Raw genomic sequence first — 26,674 nt, forward strand, 5'->3', positions numbered from 1 at the left:
TTTTTATGTAATGTCAGAAGAAGATATTTTCATAATCAAGTGAATGTTTTATAACCCTTAGATGGATCGTGGCCTTATGAAAGCAGCGTCTGTCCTAATGTGTGAATGGCTTTGTCAGTCCAGTGCTGAAATGTCAAACGCGGTTAAGATGCAGCAGAATCTTCAGTTGCCTATTAACTTGTACAGGGCTTTTGTGGTTAACAGGGGGATTGCCGCACCAGAGAAGAGGCAATGATATTTGGCGTTGGACTCTGTGACAATGGATTTATGCACCATGGTAGGGATTGTTACTGTGGAAGCTTACAGATGTATTTCACTGTTTTGTTTTGTTAGGACACTGGGAGTGTCTCAGTGTTCCAGGGAAGTCATCTGGAGACAAACCAGCAAGACTGTCTGGGTCTTGCCGTGTGTCCCTGTTGGGTCACCACGTCTGCATTCAGTGTCACTTTGGTGCCTTTGCTGTGTCTAATGACTCTTATCTACCAGTTGCCATTACTTCTCTTCTGTTTTTCTAGACTGATCCCAAAAAACCAACAGCTTGAACTAGAAGTTTCTAAAAAAAAAAAAAAAAAAAAGCTGATATATCTCTTTGAAACTATTTTAGGTCAGAGCCATGTTTTTTTTTTTTTTGAATGCCAGTATATATTAAAATGATTAAACGAGAGCATTTAATCTGAACAGTTATTTTTAGAAAAATGCTTTCAAAATTATCTCAGAGAACAAAATTATAAATCTCTGGAAAAAAATCTGTTTCTTTTTGGCTGCTAATTAAAGATTGAATTTCTTTCTTGTTTGATGACTTCATTTCCCTTCAGTTTATAAAAATAATGAGACTTAGTTTTCCCTCTCTATTCATACCATCTTATAGATTCCATAAACCCAAACAATCTCTTTTCATTGTTAATATTTGCATATGTGTATATTTGATAGCTCTTGTACCTATTTGTCAATTACACTCAGAAAGTTGTTACCTCTTTTCAAAGAAAAGTACAGCAAAAGTTAACAGCGATTTTGAGAGCATCCTTGGTTATCGTATGTTCCTTTGGGAATTCCATTACATTCTAGTATCTCTGGACCACTGTATGAGCTGTGATAGGGGAAATGTCTGTCTTTGAAGAGCCAACAATGGAATGGAAGGAATGATATCATTATAGGGGATTAAAACAATAATATCAACCTTCAAAGGTTTTGATTATTTTTCTCTTGAAAGTATCAACAAGCAGCAATTTTATCTAAATAGTTTTTTTAAAATATTGAGTTACAGTAAAGGTTTTCCCTACGAAAGTCTCTGTCAGTAAAGCACAGCTAGTTCCGCTCATTCCTGGCCTTACTGATGTTCTCTCTCCCTGCCTTTAGACTGACTGTTTGGTGGAGGAAAACAGTAGTAGCAGAAACACCATGTGAGTTTTGGGAAACTGCTTAGGTCATGTAGGCAAGACGTAACTCGATCTCAATTATATCCTCATTTCTCTTGTCACCTACAGCTTGTGTTACCTTTTAATTTGTGGTTGGTAGTTTCATTTGTTAACTCATGTTGCCAACCAGTCCTTCATTCAAAGGTCAATTCATACATACAGCTAGTCAACAATTGTGATTTGGACCTCTGTTAAAATAATGAAATCAAAGAGCTGTCATTTTTGGTTGCCTACTATAAGCCAAGTTATTTACACTTATTACCTCATTTTAGTTTTGTCCAACATTATGAAGAAGGTTTTACTGCCTGCATTTTACGGGTGAGGAAACTGAAGTTCAAGGAGTTTAAGTAACTTTCCTAGTGTTTCACCCAGAATCAGTCCCAGACCTGGAATTTGAGCTCCGGGTCTGTCTTATGATAAAGCCTAACATTCTACTGTGCCCTGGGACTGCAGATCTTAGATCCCTGACTCAGTGAATCAACCTGTCTCAAAAAGTATGCTTTAGGGTATAAGGGTAGATAAGGAGAAATAGAGAAGATTTCTCTTTTAAGACACTTTGACAGTCGTCAGGTCCTCACTGAGTACAAATTCTTTCTATTAGTATTTAGCTTTATTTTTAAAAAGGCTAACAAAACATATACCTTATATCATGAGAGCGTGCCAGGAAGCTTGGGGACTTTGGGGGGAAATATTAATGTTCAGATAAAAGGGAAGAAACTGACCTTTGCAGAAATAAGTTTATTTGAGAATAATGTTTTTACAGAAAAGAACTAGGAATTAGTGGGAACTAAAATCACTTTTCACCCAGAAGATATCTTTCTGGTTTGAAGGGTTGGAATAAAAGCGACCACAGTGGGAATTGCTCACACACATAAGGGCAACAGTTAACCCATTTGAATTTTCCCATAATTGTGCAGGATATTAAAAACAGAAATGTTTTTGTGTTTTTAGTTAAAATGTTTACTACAAATTCGAAACAGTGTAGGTTTCTGTGTTTTGAACTGCATACATTTTTTGATTCAATATAATCTTTGACTTAAAGTTGGGTTTTAATCTGAAAAGGTGGCAGACTTGGTTAAGAAAAAAACGTTAACAATGAAAAATATATTACTTGTTTTAAAAATTCAAAATTATTTAGGTAATAGTAATCTAAAGGAAACATTGGCTTGAAATTATAGCAAGAAATAAAAAAGGGTTATTGGGATATTTGTGAATGTAACTTGTTCTAGGTAATGGGACAGGGTATTAATTTACTGAAGGGTCTGTCAGTATGGAAACTGAGGTCAATTTGGGGATAATTGAAACAGTTTCAATCTCTCTCTGTTTCCATAGTCCTTGAAAAAAGTGAATTCAAAGATGAACCCTTACTTTTCCGCTTTTTTGCTGATGAGGAAATGGAAGGATCAAATATGAAACATCGACTGATGAAACATGACTTAAAAGTTGTAGAAAATGTTATAGCCAAATCATTATTGGTAAGTTTGCTACTGTGCTATACAGGTTTTCTTCTTGATTAGGCATTAACAGGAGATTACATAAACGTGTTTGACAGTGATACACCATATTATTTCATTCTGTTTGATTTGTAAGTTTTTTCATAGTTTTTTATTAATAATGTTAATATTTTGCATTTCAGATTAAATCCAATGAAGGCAGCTATGGTTTTGGGTTAGAAGACAAAAATAAAGTTCCAATAATAAAGCTGGTAGAAAAGGGGTCTAATGCTGAGGTAATGTAAATTAGCATTTTTATTTAACTTTGTCCGTGACATACAAACATAAAAGTTTTAAACAAAGTGAAATCAGCCTTTAAGTATCTTTATGGCAAATAATGTTTCTGAATAATCTTATTCTGAGGTTCTTTTAAATACTGTTGGATTCGTGACAGAGGTTGTCTGGGTACTTAAGGATAGTGGGAGGAGGTATTTTAGAGATCTACAGCTTGAACTGTCGACCTCCTAGGAGTCCAGGTGGCTTATTCCATGTCTGATTCTAGCCTGCAGCCCTGTGGAGACTGCATAGGGTGGGACTGTATTGTGTATGTCACATGATCCTTCCATTAAATCTAGGGCTGTATCTTCTATTTTCCTATCACTTTCGACTGTCTTATTTAAGTACAACTTCCACTAGTAAAGCACATGCTTTCGCTTATTTTCATATTGGGTTAATGCCGATAAATTGATTAATGTACTCTCACCTTACCAGACTTTTAAACAAAGGAATCTCCTGATCATTCATTCATTCAGAAATGTTTATTTAGTGCCTGTTACGTGATTAGCAGCGTTCTAGGCTCTGGTAATACAGCAGTGAACAAAACAAAGTTCTCTGCCCTCATGGAACGTACCTTCTAATGTTATATCCCAAGTATGTCAGGTTAAAAGTATTCCTACCTCTGCCTGGCTTATAAAATGCTTAATCCTCAAGCAAATGTCTCAATATATAAATTTTTAATAAAGAATGAGAAAATGAATGAAGCATGGCTTTTAGCTTTGAGCCTATTTAAAGTTAGTAGCAAACTGTCACTTACCCGATTTGCTGACGCCCAAGGTCTCTGTCTTTTACCAACCTCGTGCAAGACAAAGCTCTATGTACAGCATATTAATTTCAAACAAAATAACTCTGCTCAGCCCATACTCTGTTGGTGGGCCTGGCCAACAAATGACTGTTTTTCTTATTTTCTATGATGAGGAAATGTTTTCCCCAGTCATTTTCAGAGGGTGTTCTTGGAGCCCAGCTTCATCTGACTCTGCCACCAATAAAATGCCCTCTCCCGGGTTTTCGTCATTTGGCTGGTAACCAAAACAGTATATAATTTATAGGCAGTAGAGTTGGTTAAGAAGATTGGCCTGGTTGGCGTGGAGAGATAATGTCTTCCTTGTCATCTTTCCAGCATCTTGTGATCTGTGCCTGTTGGAGCTCTTCCTTGGTTCCAGGCCATTTCTCTCTCCTGCCCTGTGGTCCCCTATGCTATGTCAGGCTAGAGATGTATATTTGGTTGTTATCCATGTCTATATAGAGGTTGAAACTCCCTCAGTTATTTGGATATAGATAGAAAACACAGGCAAAAAACTTAACCTGGGGTTTGACTGTAGTTAAAAGGATGAAATAAGAACTAAAAAATATAACAGAAAAAAGGGTTACAGGAGAAGTACAGTGTTAAGTCCTGGAGGGAGGGAGGGAGGAGAATTTCAGTAGAGATGGGTGATCAAATTTAAAAGTAGGTCAAAGAGAATAACTGTGTTATCTCTTCCACAGTTCTGTATTGTGACATTGTATGAAAACATTGCAGATGTGTTAAAATGTCAAAATCTCTAAGTTCTAGACCCTTTCAGATTCTAATTCTGTGAAAAAATAGGTTCCTTATTAAAATAAAATTTGATTTTTTTTTTTTTTTTTTTTGCTGTTTCTCTCTTAGATGGCTGGCATGGAAGTTGGGAAAAAGATTTTTGCTATTAATGGTGACCTGGTTTTTATGAGACCTTTCAATGAAGTGGATTGCTTCCTGAAATCATGCTTACATAGCAGAAAACCTCTAAGAGTTCTTGTGAGCACAAAGCCAAGAGAGTAAGTTGTATAATTTTTGTGCGGTTTTTAAAAAAATTAGACATAGGTGAATAAAATAGAAAAGTTAAGAGTGAACATCTGGAATTAAGCATCTCACTGCTTGGCACATTTAAATGTCACCAACATTACTGATACTGGTCTGTAGATAATGGGAAAAAATACGTTGCTTGTGATGGTTAAATGCTTGCTACTTAAATCAGGTAGTTTCAACAGAATAATATTTTCCTTTTGATGCCCCAATTTTTCTGGTCTGGGTTGGGTTGAGTTTGATTATGAGTGAAGAAAACTAGTAGAACACTTGGCAATGAAAACTATATTCCGCCATGTTCAGCTCTAAGAATTTCAGGGACTATGATACCAGTTATGATTAAGTGTTCATAGGAGATGGGATCAAACCTGGGTGACAGACACTTCCATGCTTTCATGTACTTAGTAATATGTCCATTATTTTTTAAAAATATGTCTATCTACCTATGATTAGAAAAAAACCTTATGTTTATTATAGAAAAGTTAGCGAGTACAGGTTTTTCTAAAGGAAGACATTTTCTTATAATCATATTATCCATAAATGACCATTGTTATTTTTTTGAAATTCAGTGCTAGTTGATTTTTCTAAGTATTGACACACGTACATACAATCAAGTATTTATAAAATGGGAACATGATTAATGATCTGGGGGGGGTTGAAAAAAATTAACAAGGTATTATGGATATACTTGGAAAACATTAGCTTTTTGTCTGCAAATCATTGGTGGTCTCGTGTTCCTGTATTAGATTTCCATGATTTGTTTAACTAATTAATTAATTGAGAGAATATATATAAAGTGCCTAGCATAATGTCTTAATGTACTATGATTATATCAATATTACTTTCTAAAATTGAAGTATATTATTTTAATAGTAATAAGCAACTTCATTAATTTGAAGGTAAATGAAGGTTACCATTTCAGAAACAAAAAGGTTTATTTTAACTACTTATAAAAATATTCTAAGTATATATGGTATAGTATTCTTCCCTACCTTAGTATATATTTTCAGCAATAGCTGGGTCCATCATTTATCTTAAGAGTTAAAGTGCAGTGTAATGGGCTAGATTCTGCAGCGTCATCAAGGTAGAGGCTTTAGCTTCTACCCACAGCTTACCAAGGGGTCTGAAGGAGTGAGAGTGACTCATTAAAGTTATTAATTTAGGAAGGCTTTGAGATACAGGACAGCAAATAACCATGACAGTGTCTTCTCTCTAAACCTAATTATGATCTATTAGTCACCCTTTCTCCAACCCTACCTAGGATGAGGCTTATCTAGTTGCCAACCTCTGGACAATTTGAGGGCATTTAAAAGGAAAAGGACAGATTGGAAAAGACTAAGGCAGTAGTATTCCAGAGCAATCATTAGTAAGCTTAAAGGCCCTCTCCACAGCCCCTTGCCCCCTGATTTAACCCGGCAAATACTTTTCACTGATCATAGACATTTCAATTTAGAGGACTTTGAAGTCATCAGCTTCAATACTGAATAGAAAGGGGCAGATCCTCAGTCCTAGAATTAATTGCTAGATGAGCAGGGTTGGAACCTGGGTCTTTTGACTCTTCCCTCTGTGTTTGCTGCACAGTATCTGAAACCCGATATCTCCCATCCAGGTTCAAGCCTCTCTTTCACCATTTGCTTACTAATTGTGTTGCTTCAACAAACTCATCCATAAAAAATAGGGATAATAAGAGTGCCTATGCCACAGAGGTGCTAAGAACATTAAACAAATCTAGGTTTGCTGGGACGAAGTGAGAGAGTGGCATGGACACATATACACTACCAAACGTAAAATGGATGGCTAGTGGGAAGCAGCCGCACAGCACAGGGAGATCAGCTCGGTGCTTTGTGACCACCTAGAGGGGTGGGATAGGGAGGGTGGGAGGGAGACACGAGAGGGAGGAGATATGGGGATATATGTATATGTATAGCTGATTCACTTTGTTATACAGCAGAAACTGACACACCATTGTAAAGCAATTATACTCCAATAAAGATGTTAAAATAAATAAATAAAATGTATTGGGCACCTGTGAGGTGCTGGGTCCATTATGAAAGGTAGCATTAAATAAGAAAAAAAAAAAAAACCTATTCAGGTGTTCCGCACGTGGTATGTATTCCAGTGATGTTATCTGTGACGCTTATCTATTCTCATTTTATTTTTTTTTCACTGCTTCTTTATTACATCAAGAGCACATGTTACATTTTATTTCAAAACTGTTTTGAGGATGGAGTACTCAATTTTTTCCTTTTTATTTTTAATTTGTCTGAAGTATTACAACCTTTCCTTTCATATGTCCTTATTCTAACATATGATTCCTATAAATCATTCTCATATTTTCTTATAATAGCTACTTATAATTTATGTAGTATCCTGTTTGGGGGGAAAAAGGCAAAATACGACGGGTAAATACAACAGAATTTTTGTTTTGAACCTAGCTGTATTTTACACTTGATAACATCAAGGAATTTTTCAGAAGGCTTTGTGGCAGATAATTTAGTGCACTTATTTTCCTACAGGAAATGAGCATTCCTCTTGTATAAATTTAATTCTTCTTTTAATCGTATAGTGGTCCCAGCAGGGGAACATGTTTTCCAAAGGTCGTTTTATGAAGAGAGCCCAGTATTATGAACAAAATGCATCTCACGGTGCTCTGTATAAATTTTGTTAAGAAAAAATATCATCATCTTCTTGAAGATTAGAGTAAGATCAGCCTTGCTTAGCAATATAAGATAGAAGACCTTACTCAGAAAGAGTTTTGAGAGTTCACTGTGAATTTTTCGCAGTCCAAAAGCAACAATAATTCACCATGGCCAGAAAGTTCCAAGTTATTTCAGCAAAAGTGAACTCTCATTCGTAACATAGAGAAGCATGAGCTACTTCTATTTTTGGTTTCATGCTCAGAAGGTGTATTTATTCCCTTTTCTTTTCCTCAGTCAGTTCTATCTTCCATCTTCCAGTGTACCTTTGACACACAGTAGTGCCAAGATGATGTTCAAAGGAAGCAGATACAGCCTTATCCATCAAAGTGTTTAATTAAGGATACAGGATGAATTAGTTCCGTGACCTCTGTGCCACCAATATACAGATCACTTCATAGTGTGTAATCTAATTTATAATAACATTTTCAGGCTTCCCTAGAACAGACAGTTTGCATTTCTATCACGGAATGCCTGAATGCCTGCTGGGGTTATATTTTATTTTATTTATTTATTTATTTTTGCGGTACGCGGGCCTCTCACTGTTGTGGCCTCTCCCGTTGCAGAGCACAGGCTCCGGACGCGCAGGCTCAGCAACCATGGCTCACAGGCCCAGCCGCTCCGCGGCACGTGGGATCTTCCCGGCCCGGGGCGCGAACCCGTGTCCCCTGCCTCGGCAGGCGGACTCTCAACCACTGCGCCACCAGGGAAGCCCCGGGGTTATATTTTAAATTGCGGGGCCAGCACCTGCGTTCAGCCCTAAGGGCAGTGTATGGCTTTCTCGAGTTTTCTAGATGCGGTGTTGCTCTTTCATAGACTGCAAATAAGTGCTGTTGTACCTAACTTCTATTCTGTCTAATGTGCCCTTGAAGTGCTGCCAACCTTTAGTTCATGATTAATTCATCATCTTTTGGAAAACACTTGTTTCTGGGGCGTCAAGGGCCATCCATCAGAATGTACTGGGTTGTATTCGTCTTTGCTCTCTCTGGCAGTTTATTTAAACTAATATTTATTGTTATGATGTTCCGTCTTGCCTCGTGTTCTCTGCTTTTCATGGTTGCTTTCTGGTTTCTGCCTTCCTTCCGTGGAGTAGTTCATTGATTACTACCAGTGGGACATCCGTGCCTGGTTTGCCATGATGGCTGATTCAAGGTCTCCATCTCTTCATCTTCTTTTCCATGTGGATTCATTAAAAATACAGCTTTTCGGGCTTCCCTGGTGGCGCGGTGGTTGAGAGTCCGCCTGCCGATGCAGGGGACGCGGGTTCGTGCTCCGGTCCGGGAAGATCCCACATGCCGCGGAGGGGCTGGGCCCGTGAGCCATGGCCGCTAAGCCTGCGCGTCCGCAGCCTGTGCTCTGCAGCGGGAGAGGCCACAACAGTGAGAGGCCCGCGTACCGCAAAAAAACCCAGAAAACAAAAAATACAGCTTTTCTTATTCTGGTTTACCTTTTGGTGTGTTATCCTTTTAAAATTCCACTGAATAAACACAAAATTTAATCATATTTGTTAAATTCTTTTGATATTGTGTTTGACAGATCTGTTCTTTAAAACCAGCTCTTTGTTGTCTCTCTTTGCTGAAGTTCCCAACAGGTAGAAACGTGTGAACCCTGTGTTTCTTTTATATTAATTTTAACGATGAGATTTCGCAGCGCACTGATGCCTTCTTTGTCAGAGTAAACTAAGGAGAGAAGCGTCCATTTTACTAAGTATTTACATAGTTCACAGCGGGGCAGTTTACCAGAGCTTTCTCTTTTCGTCTCCACTGACACCCTGCAAAGTAATGTTAACATCATCATCTTTCCATGGAAACTGGCTCAGTTAAGGAGTTCTTCCAAGTTATCCAACTATGAAGTGACTAAATCAAGATTCAAAGCGAGGTTTGTCTGACCCCAGAGCCTTTGTTCAGGATATTCTACACAACGACTGTGTTCCGTGGAGGAACTCAGGGTGACGTGCCTGCTCTGGGCCCCTGGAAGGGCACCCACCATGCTTGTCCAGCCCAGTGTCTTTCACACGGGAGACTATGATACGCATTTACTGAAGGACTGAATAAAGATGTGGACAACTATTGTTTCAACCAACTGTGGTGTTTTAAAATCATCTTACCTTATTTTTGATTGGCTTTAGGACAGTGAAAATCCCAGATTCAGCAGAGGGACTTGGCTTCCAGATCCGAGGATACGGCCCTTCGGTGGTGCATGCGGTGGGAAGAGGTGAGAAATCCATCCCGTGTGGTAACCAGCTTGCCAGCAGGTTTGGATACTCCCTGCTGAACAACAATATGTTTAAAAGTGCATAGTCATGTTGCTGTGAATTTTCTCACTGGTATTTCTACTGTATTAGCTCAATGATAGTATATTTCTAAAGCAATATTTTCAAAAAAGCTCTTCAAATTGTAAGACATATTTATCATTGTTAAAAATTCATAAGAGAATGATGCTTCCCAGTCTCCCTTTTCTGTATGCTTTAGTTTAATCAAAGGATGTAATGACTTTAAGGTTTTGTATTTTTCTCTGACGGCAAATTATTATATTTTTGTCAGCGATTCAAAGATGTGAGTGTTTGGGCTTAAGAATGATCTGTTTCCTTTATATAATGTCTGTTGCTATATGATTACTTTATTACTTTATTCTCATAAGCCATGCATTTTATAAAGCATAAAATGCATTTTAAATTAAATAATTTATGTGACCCAAAACTTATGTTTATATTTTATTCTTTTTGTTTGATAGGCAAATCAGCCTTTGATATCTCTTGTTAACATATGTACTTTTAAATTTTATGCTAACACTAATGTGATTTCAGGGAATAACTGTTAGATCCCACATTGCTGACCGTAGTAAATAAATTGCTGCTGTAGCAAGAAGGATCACTAAGCGTGCGAAGCCATGTGTTTATCTTAACAAGAGACGTACATGCTTTTCATCACTAAGATATGTGAACTCCAGAGCATCTTAACATGATCACTCCAATATTAGACTGGAAAAATTTGAGAGGACACTGCTATCCGAATCACATTTATCAAGAATATACTACCTAGACCCCTATTAGGTTATGAGATTGCTTTCATTAGTGTATGTATGATAAAAATTAATCTTATTTCAAAACTTGTCTTTTCGCTCAGAATTTTAAAACACATAGATTAATAGACATTTAAAATGTGTCCAGTAACTCATTACAATTATAAAACTGAAATGGGATTCATTGCATACCGAAATGGGATATTTGATACATCAAATATCTCCTTCATTTTCACTAAACCAAAAAGGAGCCAGTCACATTATTGATACTATGAAATAACCGAAAACCTAAGTGAATCAAACTGTGTCTGTTTCCCTATTAACAGTATCTTTTAAAGAGCAGGGTTGTATTTTGGGAACTTAATCATAGGGTAGGGCCAATTCTGGTTACTATGCTTTTTGCTTCTGAAGAGTAAAAGAAAGACTCATGTGCTTCTCCTTTCGAGTGTATGTTAAATATGGTATCAGTCTGTGGTTTCCTTTTGCACTGTAATTTTGCCATAAGAAAAAGAAACTTCTTTCCCATTTTTCTTCTTCAGCCCTTTCCCATGGTCACACACTAGAGCATATCAATAATGGGACTTTCACCTGTGGAATCTACAATTCGAATATGCCATTTTCTGACTACAGTCTCTTTTTTTGGGTCTCTTATCTGGTTGCTTTAAAATTTGGTTGCTTCTTCAATAAAAAATGGTAAACAGAATTCCGTTGGGACCTCCAGTCTTGGGATCCTTCTCCTTTCCTCCTGGTTAATTATATCCCTCAAAGTGCCACTTCCTTCCTTAGCCAGCTTTATCCCCATGGTGGAGCACTTCCATCACTCTTCTCAGCATTGTTAGGGTCCTCTCATCCCTGTCTCTCAGGTGCATCCAGGCCACCTTATTTCAGCTTTGGATAAACCTAACTACATTCATTGCTTTTTCTCCTGAGCAGCTAGGAAAAATCTATCATGGATGTGGAATTAGTATCATCCCAATTCACTGTCTTGTCTTTTACTGAGCCCTGTCACTACTCAGCAGTCTTTTTATGTGTCTGATCAGCTGTCTCTTTTTCTATTCATTATTGCCTCCTGTCCCCCATGATGACTTCCTTTTTCACCTCACAGACATACTCAGGCTCCCAGGTATGAAGGCCTCCAAGTCCCACACCTTTTTTTTGCACACGTTGTTGGCTGTTTTACCGTCACCAATTTTTCTCCTAGTCTAGAGGAAGAGGTCTTCCATTTTCCTCTCTGGAGTTCAAGGTTAATATCCCTACCGATACTCTGGAGCCCACCCCTTCAGATACCTCCTCTGGGGTATTACACTGTCAGATATTCCGATTCCAGAATTTTCAATGTTTCTCTTCACTGGATTACTATAGTAGAGGCTATAAACATGCTCAGTTGGTTCTCATCGAAATAAACAAAACTGTCTTAAACTGAACAGCAAATACAAAACCTTCCCTCTTCCCTTATTTTCCTCTCTTGCTACACAGAGTGTGGTCCACAGACCTACAACGTTGGCATCACCTGGGAGCTGGTTAGAAATGCAGAATCTCAGGCCCCATCTAAGACTTACTGAATCAGAATCTGTATTTTAACAAGATCCTCAGGTGATCTGTATGCATGTCAAAGATTGAGACCCTCCGCTCTAGAGTAATGCTCTCAGAACTTATTTTTGTCGTGCCAAACTTCCTGAAATGCTGGTCTTTATTTTGGCTGGCCCTTCCTCACTTCCTATTTGAATTTTAGCCCAGGGCTATAGACATCTCCTCCCACCTCCTACCCATGTCTCCAAGAGTAACCCATGTCTTATAAGAGTAATCATGGACTTAACTGGAAAATACAATGGACATTGAGAATTCTTGTCTTAATTGAATCTTCTGTTGCATTTGTTTAAACTGACTGCTCCTGTTGGCCTAAAACGTTCATTATCTTGATTTCTGAGACGGTACTTTTCAGATTTTTCTCCTACCCCTCCTCTGCCAGCTCTTCATCTATTGACCCCTGAACTGTTGGCACTCTCTTCTCTTCTTTGCCTTCTTGTTCTCCGTAAACAATCATATTGACCCTCTTCGCTGGGGATTTCTAAATCTCTTTCTCCCGCCCAGATCTCTTGAGTTCTATAGCCTAGATCTAATTGTTTATTAAACATCTCCACCTAAACGCACCTTTGGCACCTTAAGAAACCCAGTATTATCGCCAGCTGAACTTTTTATCTATTCTCTGAAGCTGCTTTACCTTCTGTATTCTCTCTCTCCGTCTACTCAGCCACTGAGTCCGAAGGCACAGGAGTGATCCTGAGTGCGGACTAGAGCCTTTCCGTCAACACCATCATCAAACATCAGAAACTTGATCTCGTGCTCCCCTTTATAATTCAAGCTACGTTAATTCCATCCTGGGAATTTGCACTGGGTGCTTGCTGTGATTTTGATTTTTGACTTAAACTCCGATGATCCATCCTCTGCGTAGGCGGGGGTTGGGAGCGATCATGTCACTTCTCTGTTTAAAATTCTTAGATGTTTTTCCTCTTGCGTGTATAGTAAGGTTCACGCTCAGGACTTCACGCAAAGCGCACAGAGACTTCACAACCTGCCTCTGCTTTGCTCTCCGGTCTCTCTCACCCACTTTCATTCTGAGCTCACACTGACTGCTCCTATGGTCCCAAATGTCCAGGTTATTCTTGACTCAGTGCCTTTTTTCAGGCTCTTTTTCTTCTTCTTCTTCTTTTTAAAAAAATTTTATTGGAGTAGAGTTGATTTACAGTGTTGTGTTAGCTTCAGGTGTACAGCACAGTGAATCACTTATATATATACATACATCCACTGTTTTTTAGATTCTTTTCCCATATAGGCCATTACAGAAGACTTGAGTACAGTTCCCTGGGCTATAGAGTCCCCTGTCCTTATTAGCTATCTAGTTCATATATTGTAGTATGTATATGTCATTCCCAGTCTCCCAGGGTATCCTTCCTTGCCACCACCCCCTGGTAACCATAAGTTTGTTTTCTACATCTGTCACTCTGTTTCTGTTCTGTAGATAAGTTCATTTGTACCCTTTTTTTTAGATTCTAGGCTGTTCTTTCTGCTGCGATTCTCCCTCCCTCCCTCAAGATTCAGCTCAATCCAGGAAAACCACTTAATATTTCTGGGAGTGAATTTTAGTGAGAAGAAATGTATACTGTCTTCTTGAATATAAATTCTGTTCTTTAAGATGTTTAATAATTCCTTCATGGGAGAAATTGCTTACAAAGGAAAGCTCTTCTAACATACTTATGATGAGTTTTATAATCATTGATGTTAATTATGTACATTGTATTTAGCAATGGTGCTTTGTAAATGTTGATTTGCTCAGAATATCAAATAGTAATGATTGGAAGGTTCTGAAAATCTTAGCTCACCTGTTAGGATATGCCACTATATCTCTGCAAATAAATGGTGGACAGTTGATGTTTTCTGATTAATTTTATTCTCCACAAATTGTCTGGTTCCTGACCCTTTGTACATATCCTGAAGTCTTGTTTCTCTTAGCAAATCCAGTCCACTCCTATTTGCTAATTGACTTGATTTTTTCCCTTAAGAATGTCTTTTAATTGTTGGCATTTTAAAATATGAAAGTGAATACTGTTTAAATATTTAGAGATTTTGTAGACTAAAGGAAGTGTAAAAAGGCCTGTATTTCTGGCTTTCTCATTGTGCCATTATATATGCATGTTTAGAAAATTAGATCAATTAGACATTTGAAAGGGAAAATAACTGATTAGCATTATAAAGGTTTCTTCACAGTATCTCTTCAAACTAATTCTTCAGGGGGTGGGAAGATATTTGTTCAACACAGTTTGAATGACCAGTTAAAAAGCAGGGAATTTTTTTTTGCGGTACGCGGGCCTCTCACTGTTGTGGCCTCTCCCGCTGCGGAGCACAGGCTCCGGACGCGCAGGCTCAGCGGCCATGGCTCACGGGCACAGCCGCTCCGCGGCATGGGGGACCTTCCCGGACCGGGGCACGAACCCGTGTCCCCTGCATCGGCAGGCGGACTCTCAACCACTGTGCCACCAGGGAAGCCCAAGCAGGGAGTTTTTGAGAGGGCATTGCCGTTAGAGCCAGATTCATCAAGAACATGCTAGCTAGATGTTTATCATATTTTAAAATTGCTTTCCTTACGGTATATGGAATAAAAATGAATCATATTCCTAAAATTAGTTTTTGGCAGTTTTCTCATTTGTATTTACAGGAACTGTGGCCGCAGCCGCTGGTCTTCACCCTGGACAGTGTATCATCAAAGTAAATGGAATCAATGTCAGCAAAGAGACACACGCCAGTGTTATTGCCCATGTCACAGCCTGCAGGAAGTACAGGAGACCAACGAAGGTAAACTACCCTTGGCTGGTGTAGCTGTGATCACAAACTTGCACACAAGGCCCCGGGGACAGCATGGGATAGTGCCAGGGCTGTCTGTGGTTTCCACTGACAAGTTCACGTTTAAGTGCAGAACTTTCAATCGCATAATGCTTGTTTTATCTGCATAATTAGTTATAATCGATTCTGCTTAAATGGCCACATTTTGCTACTACAGTATCATCACCAGTTTAAAAAGTGCTCTGGGCTATTTTCATTTTCATTGTGATGAGTTTTCAAATAGCTAACTGTTTATCAAATTGAAATCCAAAGGTCTTGACTCTTGTGATTGCCTTAGAATCTATAATGGTCAGCTGTACCTCCATCTGTATATATGAATTATTAATGCTTACACTGTTTATTATAAAACTTCTGTGAAAAAGAAAAAATTGTGGGTTTTATAGGGTCTGTGATTGACTGTTGGATATATTTTTATTTAGGTAGCTGGATTTAGCTTTTAAAAGAAAATACCAATATGTGTTTGCCATTACTTAAAATCTTAAGCACTGTCCTCTGATCCAAAGTTTAAGTGCTGTACAAAAATAAAATTAGAATCCTAATTGATAAGTAAAGCTTATTATCTCATGAGATACAAGGGAGTGTTGGATTATAAGAGAAAATTCTCTCAAATTAATTAACTGAGTGCAAAAGGAATTTTAAAGGACAGGCTTTCTATTTTTTTCTGTCATGCTCGGTGAAGTACCCTTTTCTAGATTTGAGTATATGACTTTGTGTCCAAAACAGAAAGGTGAGTGGCTATTTTCTCCTAGGCCAGGACTGACATCCTGCAATATACTGAGCCCACAAGAAAATAGCTGATCAATTTTGCTTACTAGTAAGGTCAAAAGAGCACAGCAGATTGGAATTCACACGTAGAAGCGTAGGTTATTTGGGTTGACAGTAGTTTAATAAATAAATATTTATTGAACTGTATTAGTAAATGAAGTTTTAAAAAGATACTACTTAAATGATCAAATTTTTCCCCTTCTATCAAAATTTTAAAAGGTAGCCAAATTGATTTGAGTTTCATTTCTTTTCATTTCCCCTGTCTTCCTTGTTGGAGAGGTGTTGATCAGTGAAATAATTAAGAAAAGCAATAAAAGGACAGAAAAACTCACTAAGTGAATAACATGCTCTATTGGGTATCCATTGCCACAAAACAGACTGTCCCGAAACGTAGTGACTTAGAACAACAGTGATTAATTGTTTCTCTTGGTTCTCCGGGTTGACTGGGTGTTGGTTCCTGTGAGGGCTTCGTCCTGATGTGGCTTTGTTCTGCTGGGAACTGACTAGTGCTGGGGTTCCCCTCCTGATGTCCTCTCACTCCAGAGCCCCTCCACCTGGCCTTCCTTTCCATTCCTTAGCAGAATTCTCCTTTCTGCATGGTATCTGGGTTTCAAGAGGGAATATTACAGGCAGTCAACTCTTTACATCATGCTTGCTACTGCTCTCCCTTTGAAGAGTCAGATCACGTGACCAAGCCCAGGATGAGTGTAAGAAGGAGCTACACAAAGGTGTGGACTCTGGGGAAGTGGTTACTTGGAGGCCACAACAGGTCACCAAGGTGTACTTGAATGATTAAATGTTAACTAGCATTTTAATGATGGATAGCAGTATAATAATCAAACACAATTGTGAAGTTAATACAAGAGAAAAATGGATAGTACAAATTATATCACACTTCAGTCATGTAACTCAGCTTATCATCTTACCTAGGAAAAGTACAAACATTAAAGTAGTAATGCAACCCTGAAAGCAGTACTTGGTAGCCATTTCATCTCTCATTTATCTAAATAAGACAGGAACTGCTACTTCAATGAAAATATAGGATGATTTATGACGTGGAAGGATTAAAAGATAGTTATATCAATTGGGAACCCCATGAGATGAAAGGTGTTCTTCCAATTTTCTTATTGGCTTGACTCACAAAAACCATTAAATGTGTTGAAACATATGTGACTGTTAGGAGAGCATTTAAATCATTTGTACAATTATAGACCATTGCTTCTTCAGAAAAGTGCCCATCTAACATTTATGTAAAAATGTAATTTATAATTCATTTTGAGATAGACTTGAGTCATTTAAGACATTTGGGAAATACATCTTATTTAAAAGCCTATCTATCGTTGGAAGAAAAAATCTCAAGCTTAGAAAGTTTGTCAGTTTGTTGAAAAATATTTTTTTTTAGTTTTATCATCCTATCAGTTTCTCACTGACTTATTAATCTTTTTTTAAATTTATTTATTTTAATTTATTTATTTTTGGCTGTGTTGGGTCTTCATTGCTGCATGCAGGCTTTCTCTAGTTGTGGCGAGTGGGGGCTACTCTTTGGTGCGGTGCGCAGACTTCTCATTACGGTGGCTTCTCTTGTTGCGGAGCATGGGCTCTAGGCGCGCAGGCTTCAGTAGTTGTGGCTTGTGGACTCTAGAGCGTAGGCTCCATAGTTGTGGCCCATGGGCTTAATTTCTCCATGGCATGTGGGATCTTCCTGGACCAGGGCTCAAACCCATGTCCCCTGCATTGGCAGGCGGATTCTTAACCACTGCCCCACCGGGGAAGTCCCTGTTGAAAAATAATGCCACCGACTTTCTATTAGTTTCTGACATTGATTTTCCTTCTCTTTCAAATGTTATTGTATTTTATTGTATTTAAACTAGAAGAATAAGTAAGATTGTCAACTCTCCTTTTGAAGCAGGTTTATGAAATGGATATGCATTTCAGGAAGCACTAATACCTCTGAGGTTTCTTTCTCCCCCTCATTTCCAGCAAGATTCCATTCAATGGGTTTATAACAGCATTGAGAGCGCTCAGGAAGACCTTCAGAAGTCTAACTCCAAACCCCCAGGAGATGAAGCAGGGGATGCTTTTGACTGTAAAGTAGAAGGTGGGTTCCTCCTTTTTCTCCTCATTGCCCTATAGTATTCTTTGTCCTTGTGCCATTGCCGCATCCCAGTTATTGAAAACCTTATATGTTCAAGCCACTTCTTGGTCGTCTCAGATAGATGCCACGTCAAATCCCTAAGTCATAATTGCTGGTGACTGACATAGAATAGCTATGACACTTTCTTAGGTACTGTATTAAATGTTTTACGTGGATTATCTCATCAAGTCATCAAAAACGAAAATCTATTAAAGGTGGGATTATCATCATTCTCATTTTATGGGAGAAGAAATAGACCCATATAGGTGAATGGGCGTGCCCAAGCCAGGAAGCAGTGGAATGAGGATTCAGACCCAAGTTAGGATGTTTCCTTATTTTGAGCTTAAACATTGTGTGCACCTTCCCACTCCACTGTGGTTCACAAACCAGCAGTATCAGCATCACCTGAGTAAGACAGAGATGCAGAATCTCAGCCCCACCCCAGATCTACCGAATGGGAATCTCCATTTTAACAAGGTCTTATCTGTATGTACATTACAATAGGAGAAGCCCTAGTTTAGAAGGTCCATAGTTCCTTTGAAAATACATTTTTTTCCTTTTCTTTTAAATAGAAATGTAGTTGATTTACAATGTTGTGTAAGTTTCAGGTGTACAGCAAAGTGATTGTTATACGTATGTATGTATTCTTTTTCAGAGTTTTTTCCATTGTAGGTTATTATAAGATATTGAATATAGTTCCCTGTGCTATACAGTAGGTCCTTGTTTTGAAAATACTTTCTTGATTCAAGTAACTTTTACTGTATTCTTACAGTAATGAAGGAGGCAAACTAATAATGTGAGTATGACGGGGAGAGAGATCTTTTGATAAGGACTTATACCATTTCTGTTTTCTCAGTGAAGCAAACCTGCAGGTCACTGTATTCAGTGGCGAATGGTGAAGGGACTGAGGCAACTACGTTTACGTTTGTTTGTAACAAATACCTTGAAATATCATTATAAACTTTTTCATGGAAGTCCTTGAATCCTCTCCTACATTTTCTTGGTATCTTTCCACTTATACTATTGGTGGATGTCTCTGGATATTTTTATTGTACTATTAGTTTTTTCCGAACCAGCATAGATGGAGAATTTGCTATGCACACTGAATCATATGGGGGTACTTAGGAAAAGCGGTTTTCCCTCCATTCCTGGAAGGGCACTTGGGAGGAGCTTCTCAGATCATGAACAACATCAGGAATATTTCAATCTCACTGGAGCAGCAAAGCTGTAGTGCTAAATCAGCTCTTTTATTTATTCAAACGAGGACAAATCTCAGGACCTTATCTTGAGGCTTTTATTCCTCATTTATAGTTAGTTTTTGCTAATCATCATTGGTGCCACGGTGAAAGGTAGAATGGGTTAATGAGATGCTCTGGAAATTGATTTATAGCTATTCTTGGACTTAATTATTTTAAAGAAAACCATTTTTCTGCCTTTGCCTATTTTTTAAAATAAATTTATTTATTTATTTTTGGCTGCGTTGGGTCTTCGTTGCTGCGTGCGGGCTTTCTCTAGTTGCGGAGAGCAGGGGCTACTCTTCGTTGCGGTACGTGGGTTTCTCATTGCAGTGGCTTCTCTTGTTGCGGAGCACAGGCTCTAGGTGTGTGGGCTTCAGTAGTTGTGACACGTGGGCTCAGTAGTTGTGGTTCACAGGCTCCAGAGCGCAGTCTCAGTAGTTGCGGCGCGTGGGCTTAGTTGCTCCGTGGCATGTGGGATCTTCCCGGACCAGGGCTCGAACCCATGTCCCCTGCGTTAGCAGGTCAATTCTTAACCACTGCGCCAACAGGGAAGCCCTGCTTTTGCCTATTTTATATTTACTGTTTCTGCTATTCTAGGGCTTAATTGTGTTAAGTAAGCTAATATTCTCTTTCCGCTTATTCACTATTTACTGTTAGATTCCTCAGCAGTTCTTGCTTGAGACTTTAGGTGTTTTTTTCCCCTAGCTGACTGATTGTTGGCCAAAAACCTATAGGAATACATTCCAGATGGAAATTTTATTACAGTGAACAATGACACATTTTCGCAATGAGTCAGCTTCAGAAGATGCTGTTTGGGAAAATTCAGGCACTCCCTGCTTAAAAAAATAATTATTCCATCTCCTTTCTGCTTCTTCAATATGGTTTTCTGTATTTTTTCTGCTTTGAGAAAATATTCACCCAATGTTTGACGCAGTTTTAGGAACCCTGACTTTAAGTTATGCATGCTTTTAATGAAAAAATTGTATGTTTAATGTTGATATAGGTATAAATAGGCATACATATGGTCCATAGATCAAAATGGGTGTGTAAAGATAAGACTAGCCATATTAGAGTGGTAAGATTTGGATCGGTCAATCATGTATTTTTTTAAATGTTCTTATATTTTAAAATGTTAACAAGAATAGACGCTTCATTTAGCACAGCAGATTTAGTCACCCTTTAAAGAATTCTTTAAAACTTATTCAAAGAGACTCAAATTATTTGAAGAGATTAACAAACCCTTCCTGAATTTGCTGAATTAAAGTTATCTTTATTCCAGAGGTAATTGACAAGTTCAACACCATGGCCATCATCGACGGGAAGAAGGAGCACGTGAGTCTGACGGTGGATAACGTCCACCTAGAGTATGGCGTCGTGTACGAGTATGACAGCACCGCCGGGATCAAGTGCAACGTGGTGGAGAAGATGATCGAACCCAAAGGTTTCTTCAGCCTCACTGCCAAGGTACGAGCGATCCCTGCAAAGGAAGGGATTTTGTTCTTGGTTAAGCAGCTAAAACCCTCCCTCACCCCCACTTCAAAAAATGTAAAGAGCTGTACATGTTTCAGCTGTCCGCTCATTGAAGTTCTTTTTTCCCCCATTACTCAGTTTATGTACAGTCTTTTTTTTTTTTTAATTGATCTCTTGGAGCATAGTGTCATGTTAGATGGGACGCTTGCCCAGGCGAGCATTAGTTGATTTGGCAAACGTGTCTTTGCATTTAGTAAGTTTACTACGTCTGTTAACTCAGTATCATGAATACGTTTCAGATGGTTTTCATGACAGGTGGTGCTTTCCTAAATGTACATACTCCTGTGAAGAATATTTGAAGTCGTAAAACGCATTCAAATTCTGCAAGTCTCATGTTTATTTCATAAAATTGCTCGAAGCTTAGAGATCAGTTTATGAATAGATCTTCAGGTATTTATACAATTCTTAGTTGCAAAGGATCTTGTACTTAGTCCTTAGACTACAGCAAAACAGGAAGGGAGAAATGGGGTCTTCATCCAAATGGATAAAACATATGCTAAGTAAGAGGCGACCCTGTGTTTGCTTTTCATGATCCTTCCACAAGGTAAATCGATCAGACTCCTGTTGGACCCTCCACAGGTTGGAGCTTTAGTGTTCCATCTGCTTTTGTATAGCTTTGCCACCTTTATTTCTTCATTTCAATTCTTGTTTTGAATGTGTGTAGTTGAGATAGATCTAGCATTAATAACATGTATTTTTTTATTTTAGCGGAAAAATAATATAAAAATCCAAATGCACTATTTCAAAAATAATTATTTTATGTTTTTGTTTTATATTCTGAAAGTTAACTTTTGAAAAAACTCCCATCATTCTGATGGCATTGTACCACTATATGTACCTACTGATAGAGAATCTGTATTTTCAAAATGCAACCCCTTCCCAGCTACATTATACTACTAAGAGGATCCATGGAAGAGTTTGGGATCAGGTTACTGTAATTATTTTATCTCATTTTCTAGCTATTTCAAATTGGCAAGATTACGTGGATTACTTTATATATGACAACTGTACAACTTAATCTGCACAGATTTCTGTTTTACACATGAAGAAAAGAAAGTCAAAGAAATTAAGAAATTTAACCAAGATCCCACTGCTAATGATAAAGTGAGCTCTAATTTCTAGACTAGTGATGAAACAAAAAACTCACACTCTATATTCTGCAAGACAGGGGAATGGAGGTGGTGAAGGAGGTCAAATAAACACAGCGTCTGTAGGTTGTCTCACACAATATTATAAAACTGTCAGGTAAGGGTGTAATCAGTCTTTGTGATCTTTGAACAATCATGAATGCTACATATAAATAATAAACATAATTAATTCCCAGTTCATGAGAAATTCTCAGTGATTCATGGTGTACACACACACACACACACACACACACACACACACACACACACACACACACACACACACACACACACACACACACACACACGCTGCCTTATAATTGATTAAAACAGCCAAAAGGATTTACTAGCTGAATACGTCATGTGGATGCTTTTATCTAACACTTTTATCAGATGGAGTTCAGACGCTGAAAGCAACAGTGCTTTTTACTTTATCAAGAGAAAGTCTCATGTATTCATTCCTTCAGCAAACATTTGTTAAACGCACTCTCTGTACCAGGCTCTCAGTAGCAAGCAAGGTTATGGTTTTCCTTAGTTTTTGTTGTTCTACTACCAAACTGAGAGAAAAAAATGTTCTGAGTAACTCTGACTAAAATATGAGAGTGTACACATCAGAGTGTACTGATTTATCCAGCAGGGAGTCTTTGAAGTCCCCTCACCTCCCTCAGGCAGCCTTTTATAGCCAGCAGAAGGGAAAACAGGAGATGCCAGACACAGAAGTCCATCACTTCACTGCCAGGGTTTATTGAACACACAAATCCCGGGCAGCTGAAAGCAGCAAGCACACTGGGGAGAGTCACCCTGTGCTGTGGAATCGTGAACATTTTGTTTGGCTGATTTTGAAGGTTTTATTTTCTTGTTCTATTTTGTGTGTGTGTGTGTGTATGTGTGTGTGTGTGTCTACAGATTCTTGAAGCCCTGGCTAAAAGCGATGATCATTTTGTACAGAACTGCACCAGCCTTAACTCTTTGAGCGAGGTGATTCCCACTGACCTTCAGAGTAAATTCAGTGCTGTTTGCAATGAAAAAATTGAGCGCATATGTCAGAGAATATCCAGTTATAAAAAGGTAAAAAGCTCTATGTATGTATTTTACAAGTAATTATTATTTAAATTGTTATTAATGTCAAATTGAATTCAATTCTTGATATTTTTCATTACTTATTTATGTACTGCTTTATTGAAATAATGATAACATTTATGTAACGTTTTAGAGTTTTTTGAATGCCTTTACATCCTTTGCCTCATTTGATCTTTGCAAACTTGTAAGCTAAGCCTTTATTCCACATTTTCCAAAAATAATAACTGAGGCCTAAAGAATTAAATTACTTACTGGAAAGAATAGAGTTGGGGTTTAAATCCAGGCCACCTAATTCTGAAATCAGATTTTTATTATTACACTATAGTTCTTCTTTCCCTGTTCTCTTGACAGAGGGAACAGAGCCCTCAATCAGAAAGTACATGGAGCATCGGCTGTTTTAAATGGATTCATTGCCTCATTCATTTGACGTATTAATTGAGCACCTTTTGTGTGTGAAGCAGTGTTCTTGGTACCAGGAATACGGCAGCAAAGGAGAGAAGGTCTTTCCTCTCACGGTGCTTCCATTTGAGTGGGGGAGACAACAACGAAGTAAATAAAACTCTACAAAGGGGGAAATCAAAAATTGGAGAGAGTTATGAGGAAAGCTACGGCAGGGAGTGCCAGGGTGGGAACTCTAGGCTGGGTGGCGATAGAGGAAGCCTCTCTGGGAAACTCAGGTCTGAATGACAAGTAGAACTCTTCCTTTAGATGGGAGGAAGAAGCGTCCAGGTAGACAGAGCAGCTGGTACAGAGGCCCCAAAGCAAAAAGAAGGTCAGAGTGTCAGGGGAAGAGTGACCAGTCCGTCGTAAGGGCGGAGGCTTTGGCAGGGACAGGTATGAGGTGGTGTGGAAGCTCTTTGTACCTTTCGGGACTTTGGAAGGTGTTTGGATTTTCTTCTTACATCGATGAGAAGCAGTTGGAAAATTTTAGAAAGAAGGATGACTTCATCTAATTTAGGTTTTTGAAAGATCATGCCAGTTCCTCTGTAGGAATGGATTGCAAGGGGCAAGAAGTGAGGCGTAGAGAGGGGTGGGAAGCGATTGCAATAGTCCAGGTGAGTGACGGTCATGGCTTGGACTCTGGGGAAGACAGAGGAGACAGAGAACATTTGGTGAACTCGAGGATATATTTTAGAGGTAGAATAAATAAAAATTGATCTCTAAAACATATAGTAGGTTTTCTTTTTTTTTTCCTGTTTGTGTCAGTGGGAGGCTAGCTAATTATTTCCCTCAAAGTGAGGCTGGTTGCTTAAATTTTGGTAGTCATACTAGGAAATATTATTTATCCCAGTGTTTATGAATATGAGTTAACTGTCTATGTTTGGTATGGCAAATAAAAGATAAGTCAATATGTGTCCAGATATTTCCATACAAAAATAGGGAAATGTGTGAACGAATACCCAAGGGATTTCAATTTGGTTGCCTCAGGTAGGGGAAGGGGAAGCAGGCTCACTGTTTTTCTTTAAGCATTTCCTACACTGTTAGGCTTGTTAAGTTGAATATGTATTGATGTCATAATTTTTTATAAGTCCATTTACATGAAGAAAAAATGATATTCAAGATACTGCATAACTGTCACATCTGTTCACCTTCTTTCCATGATTGCTGTTGACCTCTTTAAGTTTGGGAAAGATTCCATGGATATGTCCCGTTGAAGCTGAAAAACAGAAGATTTTCTTTTTACTTCTCCTGTCTCTATGAGAGGTGACAATGCTTTGAAGTTAAATTTAAAAGCTCTAAAAAAATGCAAATTAGTAGTCCCCTTTTGAACACATTTTGAAAAGAGAGTCATTCTACTTCAGAGATGGATCTGTATAAAGTATGGTAGGGTTCAGGCAGATTCTGGTTGTCAAGCTTGTCACTTTTGCATGTGTCATTTTTCTACCTTCTTTGGATTTTGTTCCTATTATCTTCTCTCCATTCATTCAAACAGCAAAAGCAGTAGAAGTAGCTTAAAGAAATACACATAAGAAAAGGTAAAATATAGAAATAAAAATAAAACATTAAGATGAGGGTATATTACATAGGGTATTGATTCAGCTGCTTTAAGAGGGACCAAGACAACAGAGGCTTAAACCAGATAGAAAGTTTATTTCTCACTCATGTGAAAGTACAATCTGATAGGAGTCCAGGGAGGTGGGGCTTGATGATCTTCTAGGAATCCTTCTATATTTTTGTTTTCTCCCCTAGGATTTTGCCCTCTTCCGCAAAGCCAAACTTGGTGCACCACCACCATGTCTAAATGAATGCCCCTTAGAAGGGGAAACAGGAAGTGGAGAGTAAAGCACTTCCTTTTGAGGGCAGGACCCAGAAGTTGTACACGTCACTACTGTTCACATCCTGTTGTTTAGTGAAAGGGAGGCTGGGAAATGTAGTCTCAAACTAGGCATCCATGTGCCAAACTGAAACTCAAGGAATTTTATTACTAAGAGAAAGAAGGCAAGGATGAATATTGGAGGAAAATGAGTAGGTAAATTTAGAGGTAAAGCTATATTAGAACAGATGGTATAGACCATCAGGGAAAAGGGGGCTATAGGTAAGCAGGTCCTAAGACTCTGTTTACTTGCTAAAGTGGAATATTATATTTGGCCTTCAGCTTCCTGATGGCCAAAATGAAAAGGGAAACACAGTCCGTTACTTATTTATCAGCATCCCTGTGATACATACATGTTTCTTAAGAGAAGTAAAGGTTTTCTTGGTCTAAGTTCTAAAGGAAATCTGTCACCCTGGATTTCAAAGAGGCAACACCAGGAATGTCAGGGCAGTGTCCATAAACATAGCCCTGCAAAAGAAGCGGCAATTTGTTTTATGTGGAAGATATTTTTAAGACACTCTTTAATGAAAGAGCATTGGTCAGAAACTCAAGTTCGCAAAAGCAAATTTGTTGCAGGATGGGACAAGAAGACTGGGGAAATACTTACTAAATGTGTATCTTTTTACATAGGCAACAGGGGCGTAAGTCAGTTATTTGAAGAAGGCTGCCCTCCCCCACGTACAATCTACTTGGGAAGAAAGGTCAAAATACATGAAGTGATAGTAATACTACTTAGCCGACTAGGAGGTGTTGCCATGAATGGTTGAACACCCTGGCACCCAGCACCTTGCTCTATATGCTGGTCCTCTGTGCCGTTATAGAGCGTACAACAGTTTATAGCAGTCTATCTCAGGCATTGCATACTAGCTATATTTTACAGTTTGCCTGTGTTGTATAATCTTACCAACACAGTGATATGAGATATTGTCCGTTTCATCGATGAAGTGACTGAAGCTCAGAGGGATCAAGTAACTTTCCCAAAGGCACACAGCTGGGAGCGGCAGTGGTATTTGAACCTTGCTCCCTTTTAGTCTAAAACTGGTTGTTGTTTGTTTACCTGTAGTTGATACTTTGCTACACAGCTGATGTGCTAAACAGTATGGTTCTGACTGCAAGGGCAATAGCATTTCAGTAATGGAGAAATCATCTCGGACTGAGTGGTCAGCAGATGCTAGCTGCTATCAGCTGGAAAGATCTGTCAGAGTGAAAAGGAAGAGAGATGGCTCTCGAGTAAAGGGAGAGATCATAAATGAAGGCAAAGACTTAGAAATGAGATTGATCTGATTGATGAAGAGTTGACGTACTGCCTGGGCCAGAAAGGAGGATTTTAGTTGGATGCAGTTAAAAAGGAAACCTGACAAAATG

The 26,674-nt window shown here is 38.5% G+C and overlaps 1 protein-coding gene across 1 annotated transcript in view; it reads left to right on the top strand.

The window, feature by feature from the left end:
* The window catches only part of PREX2 (phosphatidylinositol-3,4,5-trisphosphate dependent Rac exchange factor 2), a 285,362-nt gene that overhangs the window by 134,863 nt on the left and 123,825 nt on the right, over positions 1-26,674 (top strand). Inside the window, exons 15-23 of the mRNA XM_060127864.1 lie at positions 205-277; positions 2,748-2,890; positions 3,052-3,144; positions 4,830-4,978; positions 9,831-9,916; positions 14,937-15,073; positions 17,867-17,984; positions 20,538-20,722; positions 22,822-22,983. Coding sequence (XP_059983847.1) covers positions 205-277; positions 2,748-2,890; positions 3,052-3,144; positions 4,830-4,978; positions 9,831-9,916; positions 14,937-15,073; positions 17,867-17,984; positions 20,538-20,722; positions 22,822-22,983 — 1,146 coding nt within the window. The remainder of the gene's footprint in view (positions 1-204; positions 278-2,747; positions 2,891-3,051; positions 3,145-4,829; positions 4,979-9,830; positions 9,917-14,936; positions 15,074-17,866; positions 17,985-20,537; positions 20,723-22,821; positions 22,984-26,674) is intronic.

The sequence above is a fragment of the Lagenorhynchus albirostris genome, chromosome 17, assembly GCF_949774975.1.
Source record: "Lagenorhynchus albirostris chromosome 17, mLagAlb1.1, whole genome shotgun sequence".
Lineage (NCBI taxonomy): Eukaryota > Metazoa > Chordata > Mammalia > Artiodactyla > Delphinidae > Lagenorhynchus > Lagenorhynchus albirostris.